Raw genomic sequence first — 20000 nt, 5'->3', positions numbered from 1 at the left:
TATATTTGGTCTTTTGGGTCAATCACTTACATACATGGGTCCACATACCAGATTATGGGTCCGGAGTTTGGGTACAGTTTGGGAAGGTATTAGGCACCCAAGACAACCCGGCTTGTAGGCCAGCCTCCATTATGTGTTGCTATGCCATATTTAAATAAAGAGTTTATTAAGAGAGCCCTCATCCTTAACCTAAACATACATCATGCATTTAAGGAAATAACGCACACAACATATTAAAGATCACAATATAAAAGGAAACAAATAAAACATAATCAAACAAAATAAATTAAACATGGCAAGTTGACAATTAAATATAAACACACAAGGAAAAGATATTAAATAAACTAAATATGGCAAAAAGATTCAAATAAACATGGAAAAAAATTAAACATAAATAATTAACCTAAAACAGAGTTAAACATAATCAAATTACATGTAAAGGATGATTAAAACAAATAAAAATAAGACTTTGCCCTAATCTGGGTTTAACAATGCGTGAGTATATGTACGCATGGTTGAATCATACGCACGCATACTCAATGATACGTATGCATCCTTTAGCACAAATTCAAAAAAAAAATTTGAGAAAAAAATTAGAGATTTAATCATTCAAAGATATAAACATAAATATCAAACAAGCATATTAGAACCCTCAACACTAAACTACCATAAAGAAAATAAAACAAACATCAATATAAACAAATAAACATGAAACAAAACAAACAATTATACTAAAGTAACATTAACTCAATAAACATGTCAATCTTAAGAGGAATCATGGGAGAATGAACTAAAGAAACAAAAGAGAACAAAAATAATATATACTAAGCCATGGTCAGATCAATAAACAAACTAAGATCATAAAATCAACTAAAACAAGTAAGAACACTTAATATAGTATTAAGCAAAGAATGATGTGAATCCTGTGTAGCAAAGTGGAAAATTATGAAAAAGAGACCCACCTTACTTTAGAATCATTGATTTGAGATTGTTTAACCGACCCCTCAATGCCTACAACACAAAAATTAGATGGAGAAAACAAAGATAATTAAAGAACACCACAATTGTTAGTAATCACAACTCAAAAATAAAAAGTTTTGAAAAAAGTTTTGAGAAATCAATTTAGAAAAATAGTTTCTGCCTTAGAACTAACTAAAAGAGGTTTTTAATTTGTAAAAAAATGTGCTAAGGTGCTGCTCTAGGGTTTTAGAGAAGATGAAGGCAAAAAAATAACTCTCTCTAGCTAGAGTTTTAATTGGAGACCTAAGATGAGTATTTATTAGTTAAAATTAGGGGTTTTAGGGCTTTTTAATGATATTTGGAAGTTCTCAAGGGTCTATAGGCCGGCCCACATCAAAGTATGATGTTTTAGGCCTTTAAAATGAAGTTTTAACACCCAGAAAATCGGACTGTCCAATTGGACCAATTTCAAATGGTTATAACTTACTCGATATAAGTCCAAATTAGGCAAAATTTGTATTCAAATTGAAGTCCAGAATGTCTACTTTCCAATGAAATAAACCACACTCAACAATTCTTTGTGGATAAAATTTTATGGACAAAATAGTGAGCAAAGGTCATTTTTCAGTATCAATTTCAAAGTGATTTGAACATTTTTGAGTTGTGATTAATTCCAAACTAATGTGAACTGTTTAATTACTCTTGGTTAACATATGTCAAGCTCATTATTGGGGCCGATGACCAAAATTTATTAATGAGGTACAAAATGAGTTGTCTACAGGTAGCATCTCCTTTCTTTAAAGTTCCTTCAAACATGTTCTTTGAATTCTTTGAAGATTTCGATAGAGTAGCAGTAGTTTCTCAACAACAACAACAACCAAAAAAATAATAATAAATAAAAGAGAGAGAGTAATAGTAAATCTTCAAATTTTCTTTGAAATCTTCAAAGGAAGTGACAGGTGAGGGGCTTCCTTTGAGTCAGTTACTATTGAGAAAGTCATGAATCGACAAAAATGATCGGCATTGACCTTTGTGGCTTTCTTCAATAGATCTTAAAGGATTCTGGTGTGCTTTGCAAATGAGCCAGGCTCTTTCTATTTATAGAGGGAATAGATGGCCTTGGGATTAAGTTAGGATAAGTATAAAACTCTTACTGGCTTAATTTTCATGCACATATGTTGATAAGGTTGTGCAATGCAAGATGGATAAGAATTGGAATCAGAAAATTGAATTAAGTGGCTGAATTTTTAGCTTTGAACATGTCGTAGTATTTTGAGATGATTTTAGTGTGGTTTTAAATATAACTCAAAAATCTATAATTTTGACAGAAGTGTTGGCTTCCAAATTCGCAGATTCTACGTCGAATCACCTCACAATGTGAACCTAAATTTTGAAAATGATTTTCTACAATTTTGAATATTATAAGTTTTTGAGTTCCATCCAACTTTGGGGCCTAAAAGTTAGCCATTTTAGGATTAGATGAAGCTAGTGGATATTTTGGAAGTGACTTATTTTCATTTCTATAAGGGTTTTAACTAAAACACTAAAATTAAGACTATTTATCCATTAGAATTAGCAATCTTATGTATGATAGTGCATCCCTGTTCTAAACCTAGGCCAATGGGATTATGACACATCATTAATCAAATTTAGTTATTTAAATGACAAATCATAATTAATTAACCATAATCACATGTGTCTAGCCCTAGACAAATATGAATGCTTTAATAGACTAAATTAGAGTCTTGTGATGGATTGGGGGAATATTGTTCAAGATTTCCAAGAGAATAAATTGGGGCACAACTACAAAAGCTAGCCGAGCCGCTAACTGCCTTACTTGAGAGATAATATTTTATAAGATAGTCTCATAAGATCACCATCTCACAACATGTGAAACCTACCGTTGTATGACTCACACATAAAACGGTCTCATAAGATGTTTTTTGCTTGGTAAGAAGGGTTGTGTCATCAACTGGAACCTTTTACCATCGAGTCAAAACTACTATTCAAACTTAGTGGGGACTAAAATTCTTTAATTGAAAATTTTAAACTTTTGAATATCAATACTAGAGTTTGTCAATGCAGTATTATCAACGTTGGTTTTTGAATTATTAGTAGCCCACTCTGTCACTCAGTTCAATTCTATGCATCAATGAATCCTTTATTATCTAAAAGGATCAAAATTAAAAATAAATAAATAAATAAAATATTGATGGTGGACATTTGTTTTTGGTTATAAACTTATTGCTTCAAAGACTAACCCCATCGCGGCCCATGAGTTGATGGATCACGTGGACATAACCTTGGACAACTTTCACCAACCAGTCCAGAAAAAGGCTAGCCTTTTTTCAAACAAAAAGCTGTGCACCTGTTTTTCTTATGCACCAAAATCCAAATCCTTTTTTCTTTCCCTGAATGTTTTTACTGGTGAAGTCCATCCCTGGTTTCACTAGATCCATATTTTAACTTAAAATGATTGCACGATCTGTCTTCTGGGAACACTGAACACTAAAACACTGCTTTGCAGCAAGCAGCCTTTTAATCTAATGGCTCACTTTTTGTACCATCCACAATCTCAGGCCAGGATACAACGTTACATAGTATAGAATGTAAATTTTAGATTTTACTTGAGCTGTGACAATCTGATAGGTTATATAGCATAGAATGTAAAATATTTCATATTTGGTAGCACAGGCATCAGTACTTATTCTTTTTTTTTTTTTTTTTTTTTTTTTAGTGGAAAAGTGACATCTGGGGGTGCTGTGAATTGTGATTTCTTCTGGGTCCTACTTTCCCAAAAGCCTGACCATTGAGTGCAACAGCTAAGGGACTAGTTTTATCCAGCAGCACTTTCCCCTGGTTCCTACGCAAAACTGCCGCCTCCGCCCAAAGTGTTTTTCTTTCAAAAAATCTGTTCAAGGAATACCACATACATTTACAGTACAGCTTTCTTTTTCTGAATAAAAAAGGAGTTTGGGTATTCATCAACCCCACACTAAAGTGACCTATGATTAATACCACATATATCACTAAGATCTTGATAACACTATTGTTGAGGATACAACATATTCATTGAAATGCCACTATTTAAACCACTCAACTTCTACCCAGTATTATGTGTTGAGAAATTGCCTCAAATTCTAATTGTGACTTGAAAAGTCAATTAGATTTCCTAGTTGAATAAAGAAAAATTAATTCGGGTTATCTTGTTATAGAAGAAAATACTATTCCTTCGTCTGAAAGGAAGTCTATTTCTTGTTAAATAGGTAATGTGTTCTTATTCCAAGAGCAAATAGACTCCTTATTAAAGAGAGAGAGCTATGCGTGGAGAAGAAAATAAAAAAGAAAGTGTAAAGTCTTGCCGCCTTTGAAAGAGATAATTAATGTGTATGTGAGAGTAAAGAAAAATAAGAACTATAAAATATACATAAGAATTATTGTAATTGATTTGATAATAGTTAAATTATTTAAAAAAAATTTATAATTTTTTTTTTTAAAAGAAAGAACTTTTCACATAAATATTTATGTTATTAGGTGTAATTGTTATTTTAAACTGATGATAATATTATTTGGCCGCAATGTGAATAACCAGGCCGCACCCAATACAGCTTCTTGATAAGATTACACGTTGTGCTGCATTAGTAGAGTTATTGTTCTGTGACAGGGCAGCAGAGTACGAGATTTATAAACAGATAAACTTGATTTTGGAAAACAACTTGATCGAATGGGGTAATTTGCTATTTGGAACAATTTATCGTCTCTCCTAACCACTAATTTTTCAATTTCTATGCGTCCATGATTAAAGGGGCGAAAATTGGAGTGCAAATGATGAGATTGTTAATGGCCAAACTGAAAATGACAAGATGGGATACAGAAGTCAAGGAGCCTGCAACCTCCAGTCTAATATGCCGTGCGATGGGTCCCATATGGACAGAATGTTTGGTAGTAAACACTGCTTATACCTCAAGCTAATCTAATGCATTTTTGTTTAGAGAAAATCTATCGACCACAAGCAATTTGAAAAACTTTTCACAACTGCTGTATAGCAATATCAGTGGTAAGAACTTCTAAAAGCTTGTTAACCCAATTATCGTAAATGCTAACTCAATTAGTGTAAAAATACTGTTTATGTGTGAATGTTAACTCAATTAGTGTGAAAAACATTGTTTATGTAGCATCGTGGGTTAAATCCAAGGTTCACTTTGCCAAACTAACTGAGTTACCATAATTTGAGTCAGCAGACATTAGCCTAGTATTTCATCTTTCCAAGTCCATAAATGCACAGAGACCCTGTGTGTCTGAAACTTGGCCCAAGTGGCAGCTTTTTAAAATATTATGGTGTAAGTGTGAGATTGGATAGCACTTATGCTTTTGGCATTTTTTTTTTTTTTTTGGTCTTAGTAAAATATACATATTCATATATTTTTAAATCTCATGATACTATTTATATTTTTATAAATTATTTTATTATAGTATTTTTAATTTTTGGTCTTAGTAAAATATACATATTCATATATTTTTAAATCTCATAATACTATTTATATTTTTATAAATTATTTTATTATAGTATTTTTAACAATAAATTTTTAATTTTTAGTAAATAAGCGATATTTAAATATACCTTAAAGTCTTTTGAACAAGAAAACAAGAAGGTATTCTAGTGTATATGATGAATCTATGGGGGCCTTTGTTTCAGAAAATTGTTTGCTTGAAGCAGATCAGGCTAAAAACCAAGCTCAATTACATTAACTAGACAAGCTTGGGGTAAGGACCACACTAATAAATGTCCTAGTTTGTAGTCATAGTGAGAAAAATTATTACCATTTCATGAAACGAAGTTCTCATAACATGCGGGTCTCATCGGTGTGAGGGTCCCTCGTGAGACAGTCTTCTTAGCTAGTTTCTACACGATGCAGTAGCGGTAAATTAACCCTCTCAAGAGCCATGCTTGTTCAACCCAGGTTTAAGTACTTGTTGGGCTTAAAAAATAATTGTTTAAATACAATTTTAATTTTTAAAAAAAAGAATATTTAAGATAAATAAATGTTCCTATGCTGAAAAAACTTTTAAAATAAAGTAAAATAAAATAAACTTATGGCAAACATGCCCTGAACCAGGTTTCAATTATCTCAACCTAATCTTTGTAAAGTGGTCTGAATCAAAGAAATTTAGCTCAAAAGAAAATTTTCCACCCCATATTTCTTATCTAATGGGAAATGGATGATGGTCTATGTTCCGTAATCATCCTGAAATGAAATGTCCAAAAGCTATAAGACAATGACCTGGTCACGTACCTTTTACATTTTAGAAATTAATCATAGAACCTTTAGACCATTCTTTTGATCAACAAATCTTTAAAAGTTGAAAGTTAACCAAGTGGTCAAAAATCTTAATTGCAATTCTCTGAGGGGAAAAAAAAAAGGCAATGTGGCAAACTAGCCCCCATTAAAAAATTTATAATCATGTTTCATATTTATTATTCTTTATACTATAAGATAAACTCCTATATATCAAATAGTCAGAGATATGAACATGTATTTCAATAAGATGTGGGGGTCACCTTATAAAGGTATTATACCAATAGGCTTTCAACGAATATTGACTTTGGTCAGAGTATCCAAAGGTGCTTATTATAATAATCAAAATCCCATTACCCCAAACCAGTCCATAAAGCAAAAGCAGAAAACACTGAGAACAGTCCCAAACTTCCTAGTTCCATGAAACTTGTTGAATAACACAGACTGATTTAAATGGCACAAACAGATAAAAATAATAAATACAGACAGCTACCCATGAGGAGTGGCAGAGCAAAGCAGAGCAGATAGATAGATATAGATGAACACAACTATTTCATTTCTTTCAGCCTTCAGTGTACGACCAAACTTACTTTTTTTAATATTACCATAGAGATTCTCTCCTCTATATATATATAGCTCCCCATGTATTTTTTTTTTTTTCAATATTAAAAAAAAAAAAAAACCAATTCAATTCAGCTGCCCAAAAATATTTTCAATTCAGTAAAAATAAAAAATAAAAGGGGTAGAGATTATAATAATGGATTTAATCACAAAACAGGTTGTGAGTTTGACCCAGTGAGACCCAACCTTCTTCTTTTCCAGAAATTATAGTCTGGAACAAGCTTCTCTCCGGTTCTTGCTGGTAATGATTTACACCTTGTGAGTATGAGAGGACCTACAGAGACATCTACAGCTTTCAATTCTTCAACGTTTGAGGAGCTGAGGAATCCTTCTTTAATTGAACCTTCGAATTCTTTCAAAAACTCCAACTTTTTCTCGGTTTCGGGAGCTATCCTCGATTCTTGATCCGAAATTGACTCGCTTGCCGATGTGGGTTTCGCTGTATGCTCCGCGTGTTCCTCGTCTCTGTCGTTTTCTTGCTCTGTTCTTCTCCTCTGTTCCTCCGTTTCCTCTGTCCCGAGCGGTGATTCCCAGAATCTACTGGCCAGAGATGAAGATCTGTACGGAGCAGATCTGCACCTAGTTAACAAAAAAGCGTTCTTTGGTGGTGAACATGAATTAGACACAAAGACCTTAGCTACAACTTCTTTTTCAACATCTTCTTCTTCTTCTTCTTCTTCTTCCTCTTCTCCATCTTCTCGCTGTGAAAATTCAATGTTATTCCCAAATTTCTGTTCAGATTTTGGTGAATCTTGCCGAGTTTCGCCTTTTCGTCGAAAACCCACTTGAATAAACAAGACCCACTTGCGCCAAGCCGGCCCGCAACACCTGGATTTCATATTCCGGGCAACATGGCGGCATAACAGAGCATTTTGGAGCCACTTGCACCTGCGTCTTGCCTTGGCTCCGACACGGCGGTTCCGAGCCTTGCAGGGTTGTTTGTTGGAGGAGGAGCGGCGGGCCCGGACTTGGCCCATGCATGTGACTTTTGGAGAAGTCGGTTCTTGAGTTTCAATGGCGGCGTTGGAGTTCCTTTTGTTGCGAACAAACATTGGGCTTGAACGTGCCCTGCCTCTGCTTCTGCTCCCCACATTGGTCCTCAAAAACCTCATCAATGGTGGTGGGAACTTCTCATTCCGACCCGGACTCGATATGGGTTTTGTCGATAGCTTCATTTTCAAACCAAAAAAAAGCTCTCTCTATTTCACTATTTCTCTCTCTACCGGACTCTGTCTTTTTTTGTTTTTTTTTTTTGTTTTTTTTTGTTTGAGCTTTGTTTATGGAGGAGAGAAGATATGGGGTGTCCCAACTCCTATGTTATAGCATATTGGTGTGGCTTTTATTTCTCATGTGTTGTGCACTAGTGCTTGTGCCAAAGAATTTCTTTTATTTTATCTTATTTTATTTATATAATTTTATTTAATCTTTGCACGGATGGGTAGGATCCACTGTTAAGATTTTATCTATATTTCGAGGTTGTAATAAGTCTTTTTCTGTTGTGTAGTCTTCTGTTTGGCATGGCTGGCACTTGTGGTCAGTTCTAGAGTTCTTGACTTCTAGTAGGAAATTTCATCCAAAATTGTTTTCCTCCTAATTTAGTTTTCCTTCCTTCTTGTTATTTTTTTTTTGAGGAGGGTTAAGTTTATAATATTTTTATTACAAATTATAGATGATATGTTGTTATTGATTTGAATTCATAATTTAAATTATTTTGTTATCCACTCATAATAACTAATAACAACTCACTAATTATGATTTATTGTGAAAATATAATAGATATAACATTTCTTTTCTTTATTTTTTTAATTTGGAACGTAAAAAATATTTAGAAAATGTCAACAAGTTAAATTACAAGACTCTTATCTATTACATGATGGTTTAATATTTATCCGAGCATCTAGGACTATTTACACATCATCTACTTATTCCAAAAAAAAAAGTAGATAGTGTGTAAATAGACCAAATTGGATTATATTTTAATAATCTTATGATTTAGTGTTTGTTTGACAATATTATTTTTGTCAACTTATTTTACTATTTAATATATTTTTGCTATTATTCATATGTTTTACTATACTTTTTGGTACTATTCATAGATATTATTATACTATTTTAATTAATTTTTATCTTTATCTATAATACTCTCAACTTTCAGTTTCAGTAAAATAAATAAATCCTAAATAAACATTTAATATTTAAAAATTTAGACTTGCTAAAAAAAATTTAGACTTAAATGGGAAAATTAGACTTGCTCAAAAATCAAACTTATAAGTTTCACTCTAATTCATTTTAGTTCTATGAGTTCCAAGTTTATTCAATTAAGACATTTTCAAATTTATTTAATCAATGTCTTTTCATCATCTTCGGTTAATTTTTTATTAAAAAATTTTGAAAAATATTTTCAATCATTAATTGGTTTTTTTTTTTTAATTTGAAGAAAAAAATTAAAAGTTTGGACAATTAAGCCATATTAAACTAAATTTGATGGAGAGACTTTAATAGAATCTACTTAAAACTTAGAGATCCAAGATAAACGAAAACAAATTCTGAAATAAATTCTACTTATATTTTAAGTTTGAGTTTTATATTTTAGCCAAAATTTTAATATACTTAAAATTGGGTTTTTTTTTTAATTTGAAAAAAAATTATAAGTTTGGACAATTAAGCAATATTGAACAAAATTCAATGGAGAGACCTTAATTAAATCTACTTAGAACTTAAAAGACTCGGATAAATGAAAACAAATTTTGAAATAAATCCTACATATATATAAGTGTAAATTTTACATTTTAGTCAAAATTTTAATATAAATGGAATGACTAGATTGGTATGAAATCTTTATTCAGAAACTGCTATTTTGTTTTTATTGTTTTGAAGCACAGCCACTGCTATTCTGGGGGATTTGTTGCAGCGTATGGAGTAAGACAATTGAATCGAGTAAATATTGTGGAGCGAATAATCGTTAGATCTTTTTGATTTTGTTTGGGTTTTTTTGTCGGTTTTATTTATGGTAATAGTAACGGTGATACCATTTTGAGCCTTGGAAAAGTGACTGGTTGTCAACATTTTTTTCAGGGCTCAAGAGTCAGACTCTGGGTTTGTCCACTCAGTCACTCAACAATCCATGATTGGTTTGTGATTGATGCACCTCTGTTACTACGTCATGAAGTAATTAACTTCTTTAATCTTTCTTCAACAAACTAAACTGCGTCTTACTTAATCAAGTAATATTCTTTTCTTTTCTTTTTTTCTTAATCAAATATTATTTTTAGTCATCATATTGAGTGATGTTAATTTACCCAACCTTCTTGAGTTGAGCCCGAAAGGTTCTCCTATAATCCATCTATGTAAATGTCTAAGTGTAGTTTAGTAAGAGAATTTTTGTAATGTTATTTAAGTTTTGTATAAATTCGTATTGATAAAAATATGTGTTATTGTGTTTAAATAATAGTTCTCTTTGTTTAAACACCGTTATCAAATGGGGCCTAAGTTTCCTATCGAAGAAAATCTCATTTTTTTTAGTAAAAAAATGCTAATGAATGCCCTTAAAGTAATAATTAATAATCAATTTAAAGAATGTTTTATAGGAAAAAAAAATAACAAGTAATGTTTTGATAACTTTTTCTATTTCCTATAAAAGTTGTATCAAAACTTTCTTAAAATATATTGTTAACCATTGCCTTAAAAGTACTAATTAACAAAAAATTATTAGATACCCTCAGAATACCATAAATGCGTAGTCCTCCCTCTTACTGTCTCACATAAATGTGAGTCCTACCATGAATTTAATTAGTGGGACTTACCATTCATGTGAGAGGAGGAAGTACACATTTATAGTACTCTGAGAGTACACAATAATTTCCCCTCATTAGCATGACCCATTTTGGTATTACAGTGTAATATTATATTTATATAATAGTATAAAATAAAAGAAATTATATTTTTTTTACCATTAGAATTGTTTTCATTTAGGACCTGTTTTCATTTAGGTCCTCAGACCAATTCTTATGTTAACCTTAGGAGGAATTCAAAATATAAATAAAAAATTATTTTGTTGATTTTTTTTTTTTTGAGAAGGTATTTTGTTGACACTTAACTATTATTATTGAAAACAAAGACACTCTCTCTCTCTCTCTCTCTCTCTCTCTCTCTCTCTCTCTCTCTCTCTCTCTCTCTCTCAATGTAGCTCTTGCAAACCGATCACAATAAAACCACTTAATGCATTTACTTCCTCTCTTTAACCATTACCATAAAACCACTCATACATATGCTTACTCTTTCATCATTGTTTTCACTCTTACTTATAAAATCATTTGCATCAATCACAGTTAAAATAAATAAGTTTATTTCTTTTTCTTTTTTTATTATATGTTGTGCTTTATATACAATTTATGTGAACAATTCTATTAATTGATTCTAAGTGAATACGGCTTTAATCATAAAAATTAAGAGTATTGAGTCATTTTATTGTTAAACTTTTTACTGATAATAAAAAATTAAAATCTCGCAAATAAACATAAAATATCTCGCTTTCACCAAACCTGAGATTATATCAAAACAACCCTAACTTATCAATTCATGGACAAAATCCAACTCACTTCCCTTAAAATAAAAAATAAAAAAATCCAACAATTAACTCTTGAGCTATTTAAGTTAGGTTCTCATTAATATTGACCCACCTTATTAGGAAAGAGTTAAAATTATTGTTTTATATATGTTAATCTAATATTTCTTTTGAGATAAGCAGAATTATAAAACTTCTATCCACTTTTCTTCTTCCTTTTCAAATTAATTCACAAATCAAAAATCGCTTGAGCTATAACTTGACTAAATAAGTAAATAGTTTGGCAGTTTCCTCAACAACAAAAATAAGTAAATAGTTTGGCAAGCTCAATATGCAGAATTTAATACTTGGATAAATTTTATTTGCTACCTAATTTTATTAATCAGTTTATACTTCAGAGCTTTGAGTGAAGGCATTAAAATCAACAGTCAAGACTCTTACCTTCTACTCAAAAACAGCAGCTGCTACACCTACAAGGTAAAAGCAGTGGTTAAGTCTCATAATGGTTTGATCAGTGCCCAACAAGCTAATTCATTTTTGCTTAAGATGTGGGTCTTGCCAGGGGGTCATGCTGGTGTCTTTCATTCATTAATGATCATAGGTTGAAGGGTACTAGTCTACTAGGGTAGAACCTAACTGGTTAAAAACCTTTGTGTATGTTTAGTAAAGCCAAATTTGATGAGAGTTTTAAACAAATAAATTAATTGATTTGATATCTCAATTAAATTGCTACAAACGGCACCTTACCACCACTCATTTGTAAATTTTTTACTTTTTTTTTTTTTTTTTTTTGGTGTAGGTTTAACTTTTCGAGTCTTTTGGTTAAATATTACTAATTTTGAAATATATTTGCGTTATAGGCACTATTACAAGTTATTTAGAGAAATGAGAAGAGAAATTGAATTTCGATAACAGTGTTGCGGAAATTCAAGAAAAAGTAGGAGAGAGAATGAGAAAACGGGTGGAGAGAGAAAAGCTTGAATTACGGCAATGGCATTGTCGTAATTCGTTTTGCCCAATTTTCCTCAGCTAACCGGATGTGTGAGTGTGAGAAGTGCCCCTGACTGAATCTGTGAGTGCCCCCAAAGAAAGTAATTGTGGCAATGGTATTGCCGAAAATGGGGGGAAAAAAAGTGAATGCCAAAATCTGGGAAAAAAATTAAAGAAAAATATAATGTGATACATACATAATATTTTTATAACATTTTCACAATAAATCATAGGTTACTAGTTATTATTAGTTCAAATTTAAATTTAACATTGAGATTACTATTTTCATCTAACAATAACAATAAGTAACAACCTGATACTTAGAATTTGTTGTAAAAATGTTGTAAAAATTGTGTGCACTTATCATTTCTTTTAAAAAAAAAAAAGTGTAATGGATTTGCCGAAAATGGGAAAAAAAATAAAAAAAAAAATTTCTCACAATTTCGGCAATGTCATTGCCACAATTATATAAAAATAAAAAAAATTTCCCATTGTGGCAATGGTATTGTCAAAATTGTGGGGAAAAAATATTTTCCCCACAATTTCGGCAATGCCATTGCCACAATTGGGAAAAAAAAGTTTTTTATTTTTTTTTCCATTTTTGGCAAATCCATTACACTTTTTTTTTTTTTAAGAAATGATAAGTGCACACAATTTTTACAACATTTTTACAACAAATTCTAAGTATCAAGTTGTTACTTATTGTTATTGTTAGATTAAAATATTAATCTCAATGTTAAATTTAAATTTGAACTAATAATAACTAGTTACCTATGATTTATTGTAAAAATATTGTGTACGTATCACATTATATTTTTCTTTAATTTTTTCCCAAATTTTGGCATTCACTCCCCCCCCCCCCCCCCCGCCCCCCAATTTTCGGCAATACCATTGCCACAATTACTTTCTTTGGGGGCATTCACACATTCGGTCAGGGGCACTTCTCACACTCACACATCTAGTCAGCTGAGAAAAATTGGGCAGAACAAATTACGGCAATGCCATTGCCGTAATTCAAGCTTTTCTCTCTCCACCCTTTTTGTCATTCTCTCTCCTACTTTTTCTTGAATTTCGGCAACACTGTTGCCGAAATTCAATCTCTCTCCTCATTTCCCTAAATAACTTGTAATAGTGCCTATAACGCAAATATGTTTTAGAATTAGCAATATTTAGCCAAAAGACTCTAACTTTTCAGTATCATTGAATTAATTGACCATAAATCAGTTAAATATTAAAAGTTCAAGTTCATTCATTTAGTTTTATTTCGAATGCTAGCCAAACTTGAGCTTCTAAGCATCAGTATCCAGCATGCTAAAACTTCAAATATGTTAAAATTTAGCATCAAACCCCATAAAGCTTTCATTACCCCCACTTCCAATTCTAAAAATTTTTATCATTGAGCTACAATACCATCTTACTGTTATGATGGTACTGTAATAAGATGGTATTTTTAAAAAAATAATATTTTATTGGGTTTTGGGTTTTAATTTGGGTATTCGATTTTATTATTTTATTGTGTATATATATATATATATTATTTTAATGTGTTATATGGTAAAATAAAAGTTAGGATGTTGGGTGTATTGTAAAATTGTATAGTATAATAGATAAAGTAACTTTTGTGATAATAAAATGTGATATTTTTTAGATACCGAATGCTAATACTCTTACCAAACAAAATTACATATCCAAACTTAATTAATTTTCTTGTTAAATAAACTCGACCTTATTAACAAGCCACTTGTTTAACTTATTATTTTCCATTATATATTAAAACCATGACTTAAATTTTTACCCTTCACAAATCTATGGATTTATATTTCGAATGATTGTTTCTATTATCAATAATTACAAATAATAAGTTGATAATATACTTATTTACAGATTTACACTATCCAATTTCAAAGGTATATAAGTATATTGAGTTTTATGTTCACAAGCTTGTTCGAAAACACATTATTATATTTGACATTTACTTGTTTAATAGTCAACTCTAAACTTGTTCTTGAGCTTGACTTGTTTGTTAAAAAAATAAATAAATAAACAAGTTTTATTTTGAATCAAGCTTAAGCTGTTTATAAACAATTTTAGTTCATTTATAGCACTAAATTTGATTTCACGTATGTAGGGACTCAATTTGAATTGAGTGCTGGGTTTTCAGCCCAACAAGCCCAAACAATACATTTATAGAGAGTAGGCTGACAGGCTTAGGTGCTGGCCGTTGATCACCATGCCCAAACTTCTCTTTAAAAATGGCTAAGTGTTTTCTTACAAAGGAGGGAATGCTTCTCGGCCTGTGGCCGAGGAGACCCTTCTTTCCCCCTCCCTCTTCCTGGCTTTACTAGCTCTTCTTTTATAGTTTTCATCTTCCTATCTCCTGTTTCCATCTGTTGATCGTCTATTTGCTTTTCTTCTGGTTGTCCGTCCCATCAGAAGCCTTATCCGCACTCAAGTGGCTCACTCTAACCAACGTTATCCTGCCAAGGGGTTACCTCCCCATTAATGCGGCCAGGGGGGTTAGTTGAGTGCATTATTTTGTTAGATTTTTTTAAAAATAGATTTTTTTTTTTTTTTTTCATTTTCTTCTTCTCCTAAAATTTTTAAGTTGATAAAAATTTTAATTTGATTATAATCTAAATTCTTTGTCTAATCCTTTTATTATTAATTTTGATAATATCTTGATTAATTTTACAAGAAATTAAACTTAAGTTTTTTTTTTTTTTTTCTTCCAGACATAACTTTTTTTCCTTCAATACACTGGAGAAATCATAGGTTCTCCTAAAACAAATTGAAATTAATAAGGTTGTTGAAGGGGTTGGAAAGTTTAAAAGGTAAAAGCCTTGTTTTCAAAAAAGAAGAAGGTAAAACTGTAAAAGCCTTAAAGCTTCCTCATTTAAGTCAGCATGCCTTAAAGCACTCACAGCAGTGGTGCTATATTGCTATAATGCTATAATTTAGCTCCTCCAATGCCTAAAATGATGCTCCAGCAGTGGAGCTATATCCATTTTTTTTAGCTCCACATGAATAGTGCACATCTATAAATAGATGTGCACTGTTCATGAGAGCTAAAAAAAAATAATATTTAATTTTGGGGAAGATTAAAATAATACGCTCCTTTTTTTTTTTTTATTCATTCTTTTATCTCTTTCTCACTTCGTGATCCGCGCCTCCGTTGAAGTCTCATCCTCTCCCCAAAACTCTCTCAAGCTCTCATCCTCTCTCAGTCATTGTGCAATCTCACTGTCCTGACCACCCGCCCGACTAGCCGTCCTCAAGCTCTCATCCTCTTTCTCACTCTGGCTCGACCAGCCGTCCCAAGCCTCTCTCAAAACTCACCATCACTCTCCTCTCTCACCGGCACTCTCTCAAGCTCCCTCATTCCCCACCGCTAGCCCGACCCAGTCGTCCCAAGCAGCCTATCGCCTCACCCACGCCGCCGATCGCTCAGACTCACGCCGCCGATCACTCAGACCCACACCAACCCGTTATGCATATTGCACGTGTATGTTTAATTTCATGTTGTTTAATTTTATTTTTTATTTTTAAAAAAAAACCTTATAGATAGACACAAAATTATAATTATTCTTATGGACTTTTTTCTATACATCTCTATCAATTTTTTAGATAAATACAAAAACTTAGTTGCTATTATCTTCTATTTTTACCTTCACTATTTTTGCTAACATTGATATTAGACTTCATTCTCTCAATTTTTTATCCGCAACTATTATTTTTAATTTCTTCTCCCTAACCTTTTTTTTTAATAGGAACTTCTCTGTAACTTTGTGTTTATGGGTTGATTTATATTTCTTTATTTCCGATACTTCATTTAAGTTACTATTTATTCGGTCTTTATTATATATGGTTGGTTTGATCTTCTTGGGTAATTAAGCAAGTTTAATCCTTCAATCTCTTTTTTCTTTATGTGAAAAATTGCATAGCTTTAATATATATATATATATATATTGGTAACAGTATTTGAACCGATGTTCTTGAGGCAGCAAACGAACCTACTAGATTTGCTAAAAACGAAAACGATGTACACATATTGCTAAAGGATTCTCCCTAATAATTTGAAACTAGGTTCTTGAATTAACATTTATTTTTGTATTTAATTTTCTTATCCTTTGTAAGACAATGATTTTATTGCATGTGTTTTTTTTATAGAGTTTATGATAGCTATTTTTTTTAGGGTTAGATATGGTATTTCACTGTGATTATCAATATGTATTTTAAGAGTTTTACTCGGTAAAATATATTATTCCATGAATATAAATTAAAGAGAATTTTTTGAGATAAACAGAAATAGTAAACTTGAAAAACCGAGATGGTTGACTATTTGAAGCCAGCCTTGAATAAGTAAAATTAGTAACTTTTTTGTTGGGTTAAGATAATTAAACATGTAGGGACCCAATTTGAATTGAGTGTTGGGTTTCAGCCCAATAAACCCAAACAATAAATTTATAGAGAGTGGGTTGACAGGCTTAGGTGCTGGCCGTCGATCACCACGCTCAAACTTTTTCTTCTAAATAAAGGCTAAGTGTTTCCTTACAAATAGGGAAATGCTCCTCGGCCTACGGCCGAGGAGGTCTTCAGGTTTTTCCCCCCCCCCTTCTGGCTTTACTAGCTCTTCTTTTATAGTTTTCATCTTCCTATCTCCTGCTTCCATCTGTTGATCGTCTATTTGCTTTTCTTCTGGTTGTCCGTCCCATCAGAGGCCTTATCGGCACTCAAGTGGCTCACTCTAACCAACGTTATCCTGCCAAGGGGTTACCTCCCCATTAATGTGGCCAGGGGGGTTGGTTGAGTGCATTCAATGTGATAGTGACAGCTTACTTTGGGGTTAACCTCTCCCCAAAATCACCTTTGTCAGGCCGAGGATAAGGTATCCTCGGCGTGGATCCAGGAGAATAAGCTTCCCCCCCTTCTCTTCAGGAATAGCTTGCGATCCTCGGCATGGGCCTTGGACCTGCTGTATGATGGGCCGAGGCTATCAGGCCCACGGACCCCACAATAGCCCCTCAAAACTCTGCTGCACGTTCTCTCGAACGGGGAGGAGGGTTTTGATACATGCGGATCCACTGGACGAATGGCCTCACTCTAGTTTATACTGATGCTGAAGGCTTCTTGACTGCCCGATGCGCGTTTTTAGCGTTTCGAGGATTAATGGGTGCCCACATTAAATTTTTGGCGGCACCACGTTTCCCACTTTCAACGGCATGATCTTCTGCCTTTATGAGCAAGCGGTTTCATTTGGGGAGATTTAAGGAAGAGTATAAACACCTGTTTGACTTGCCTGGTTTCATCATTTTCGTGCTTATCATTGCTGATGCATATAGTTTGAACTTGGCTCAACTGGCACACTATCTGAAGAGTATCGTCATACCTCTGTAAGTTTTCTTTTTCTAGTGACCCCAAATTTCCTTGATTTCGCTCTTCCTTTTCTTTTCTAGAGCTCTTAGTTGTCTTTGGGGAATGGGTAAGTTTAAGGAGTTGGTCGAGTCCGATGAGATGATGAACAAATTCATCGTTGACTATGGAATACCCAATAATGTGAACTTGAAATACTGCGAAGAAGGAGAGTGGTACCTTAAGAGGAGAGAGGGTGAGGTCGTGATCCCAATAGTTGCTTTTGTAGAAGGAGGGATGAGAATCCCTATGAGGCCGGTGACCCTCAATTACCTTAGGCATTTCCGCCTGGCCCCTACTCAATGCGCTGTGAATGTATTTAGGATACTAGGGTGTGTAGATACCCTGAATGAGAAAATGGGGCTGAGACTGACTCATCATGATGTTAATTGGTGTTACAACCTTCATCACCTGAGGGGCAAGACGTATTATATGAAGACAAGGGACGATAGGGTTCGTCTTATCCAGTGTCTTCCTGACTCCAATAAGGGGTTGAATCAAGATTTCCTCATAGTGTCGGGAGAATGGCACGACGGCTTTCATTGCCCAACCGTAGAGGGGAAGCCAGGTAGGGCGTCCGAAATACAAGATAATCTAGGTTTCAGTGTCTTCAAGTTTTACATTTGTATACTCGATTTGGTTGACTAATCATAGGAATTTCACTTTTCTTTTCACAGATCCACACGCTTTTGCACGTCACTTTCACCTGGTTAATAAAGCGGACTTGGAAACCGTTCTCAGGTCGGAACTTTTCTTGAACGAACCTGACAACCAAGTCAGAGCTGCTCATAAAATCCTCGGGTGTGACCCAGCTCAGACGTCATTCCCTGTTCCGCAGCACGTAATTAGAGCTCGTGATCCACGGCTTACGCAGATTACCGTGGTGGAGAGCGGTTTTTCTTTTACTGGGGGGTCTTACATACCTGAAGGTATTCCGTTATCAGGTTCCTCTTCATCTCGGCAAGTAACGGTGGCCGAGAAAGGACCACTTAAGAAAACAAGGGAGGTGGTCGAATTGAGTTCCTCCGAGGACGAGTATAGCGTGTTTGACTTAGCTGATCAGCCCGAGGATCCTCCCGGTGACCTAGGAGATTCTCAATTGTCCGAAGTTGATCTTCAGTCCTTAAAAGTTGGTACCCAGGCTGAGATGGGTTTAAAGAGACAACCCCAGACCAATCTTCTTGACCTGCTCGAAGGCGGTTCCAAGAAGGATGTACCAGGGGAATTGCAGCCCCAGCCCCCAGCACCTCAGCCTCAGATTCCAACCATGCAAACCAGGTCGTCCCCCGTTCCTACAATAACAGCCCCTTCTACTGAGTCCCCTGACCCGAAAAGGAAAAGACTTTCCAAGGGTAAGGAGCCAATGGATGGGGGCAAATCTCATTCTTCGCCCGAGGAGGGTAAGACTCGTAGATCCCTAAAGCAATTGAAGCTCGGGGATCAAAAGAGAGGCAAGAAGGTCATCCAGCAGCCCCAGGCTCAAGCATGGCTGCCTGCTGCCATGCTCCACGACCAGCCCCTAATGGACAACGCGTCGATACGAGAGTCTCAAGGAGACGAGGGGGCTCTCGTAGCCGAGGCCCTAGAGAAATCTCTTCTTCTTCCCATGGATATGGCCGAGTTAGAGAGAATGAGTGGGGTAGAGGTTGTCCTCGACCTTAAGAAATATCTAGGCATGGTAGGTCCCTTGGCGCCTATTCATATTACTAAAAATTTTTTCGCTTAGTATTTTTCTTCCTCTTTACAGAGTTACTTGTTTTTCTGGCAGGCTATCCAGGCCCTTTTTAGGTTGGGCGAAGAGGTTGATGACCATAGTCACGCCTTAGCGCAAGAGCGCGATAAGTTCCTAGAAGCGGCTAAAACTCTTAAGAGGTCTGAGGCCGACCTGAAAAAGGCGACCGAGGATCTGGCAGAAATGGCGAAGGCCAGGGATACTGTTGTTTCTGACCTAGCCGTGGTCAGGAAGCAAGCTGAGGATCAAACGGTCTACTTGCAAGACGTTGAAGGTCAATTACAGAAGGCCAAAGAGGACATCTCCTACATGAAGGAAAATTTGATCAAAGCAATCCATGATAAAGGTGTTGCCGAGTATGCCAGGGACGAGGCTGTGAGAGCCAGAGACGAGGCAATTTTTGCGAAAACAGACGCTGAGCGCTCTG

General features: G+C 34.1%; 1 protein-coding gene across 1 annotated transcript; it reads right to left on the bottom strand.

Moving 5' to 3' along the window:
- Positions 1–6792: 6792 nt before the first annotated feature.
- Positions 6793–8230, bottom strand: LOC112030824 (uncharacterized). The gene has a single exon (XM_024063487.2). It carries the CDS (start codon positions 8051–8053, stop codon positions 7025–7027), a length of 1029 nt encoding a protein of 342 aa, XP_023919255.1. The 5' UTR covers positions 8054–8230; the 3' UTR covers positions 6793–7024.
- Between the last annotated feature and the right edge of the window lie 11770 nt (positions 8231–20000).

The sequence above is a fragment of the Quercus suber genome, unplaced genomic scaffold (genome assembly GCF_002906115.3).
Source record: "Quercus suber isolate HL8 unplaced genomic scaffold, Cork oak 2.0 scaffold_63, whole genome shotgun sequence".
Taxonomy (NCBI): domain Eukaryota; kingdom Viridiplantae; phylum Streptophyta; class Magnoliopsida; order Fagales; family Fagaceae; genus Quercus; species Quercus suber.
The sequence above is the reverse complement of the archived record's forward strand: the minus strand, read 5'-3'. Positions and strand labels throughout refer to the sequence as shown.

Excerpts from the sequence above, each read along its gene's own strand:
- LOC112030824 (XM_024063487.2), bottom strand. The coding sequence starts at position 8,053 with ATGAAGCTATCGACAAAACCCATATCGAGTCCGGGTCGGAATGAGAAG.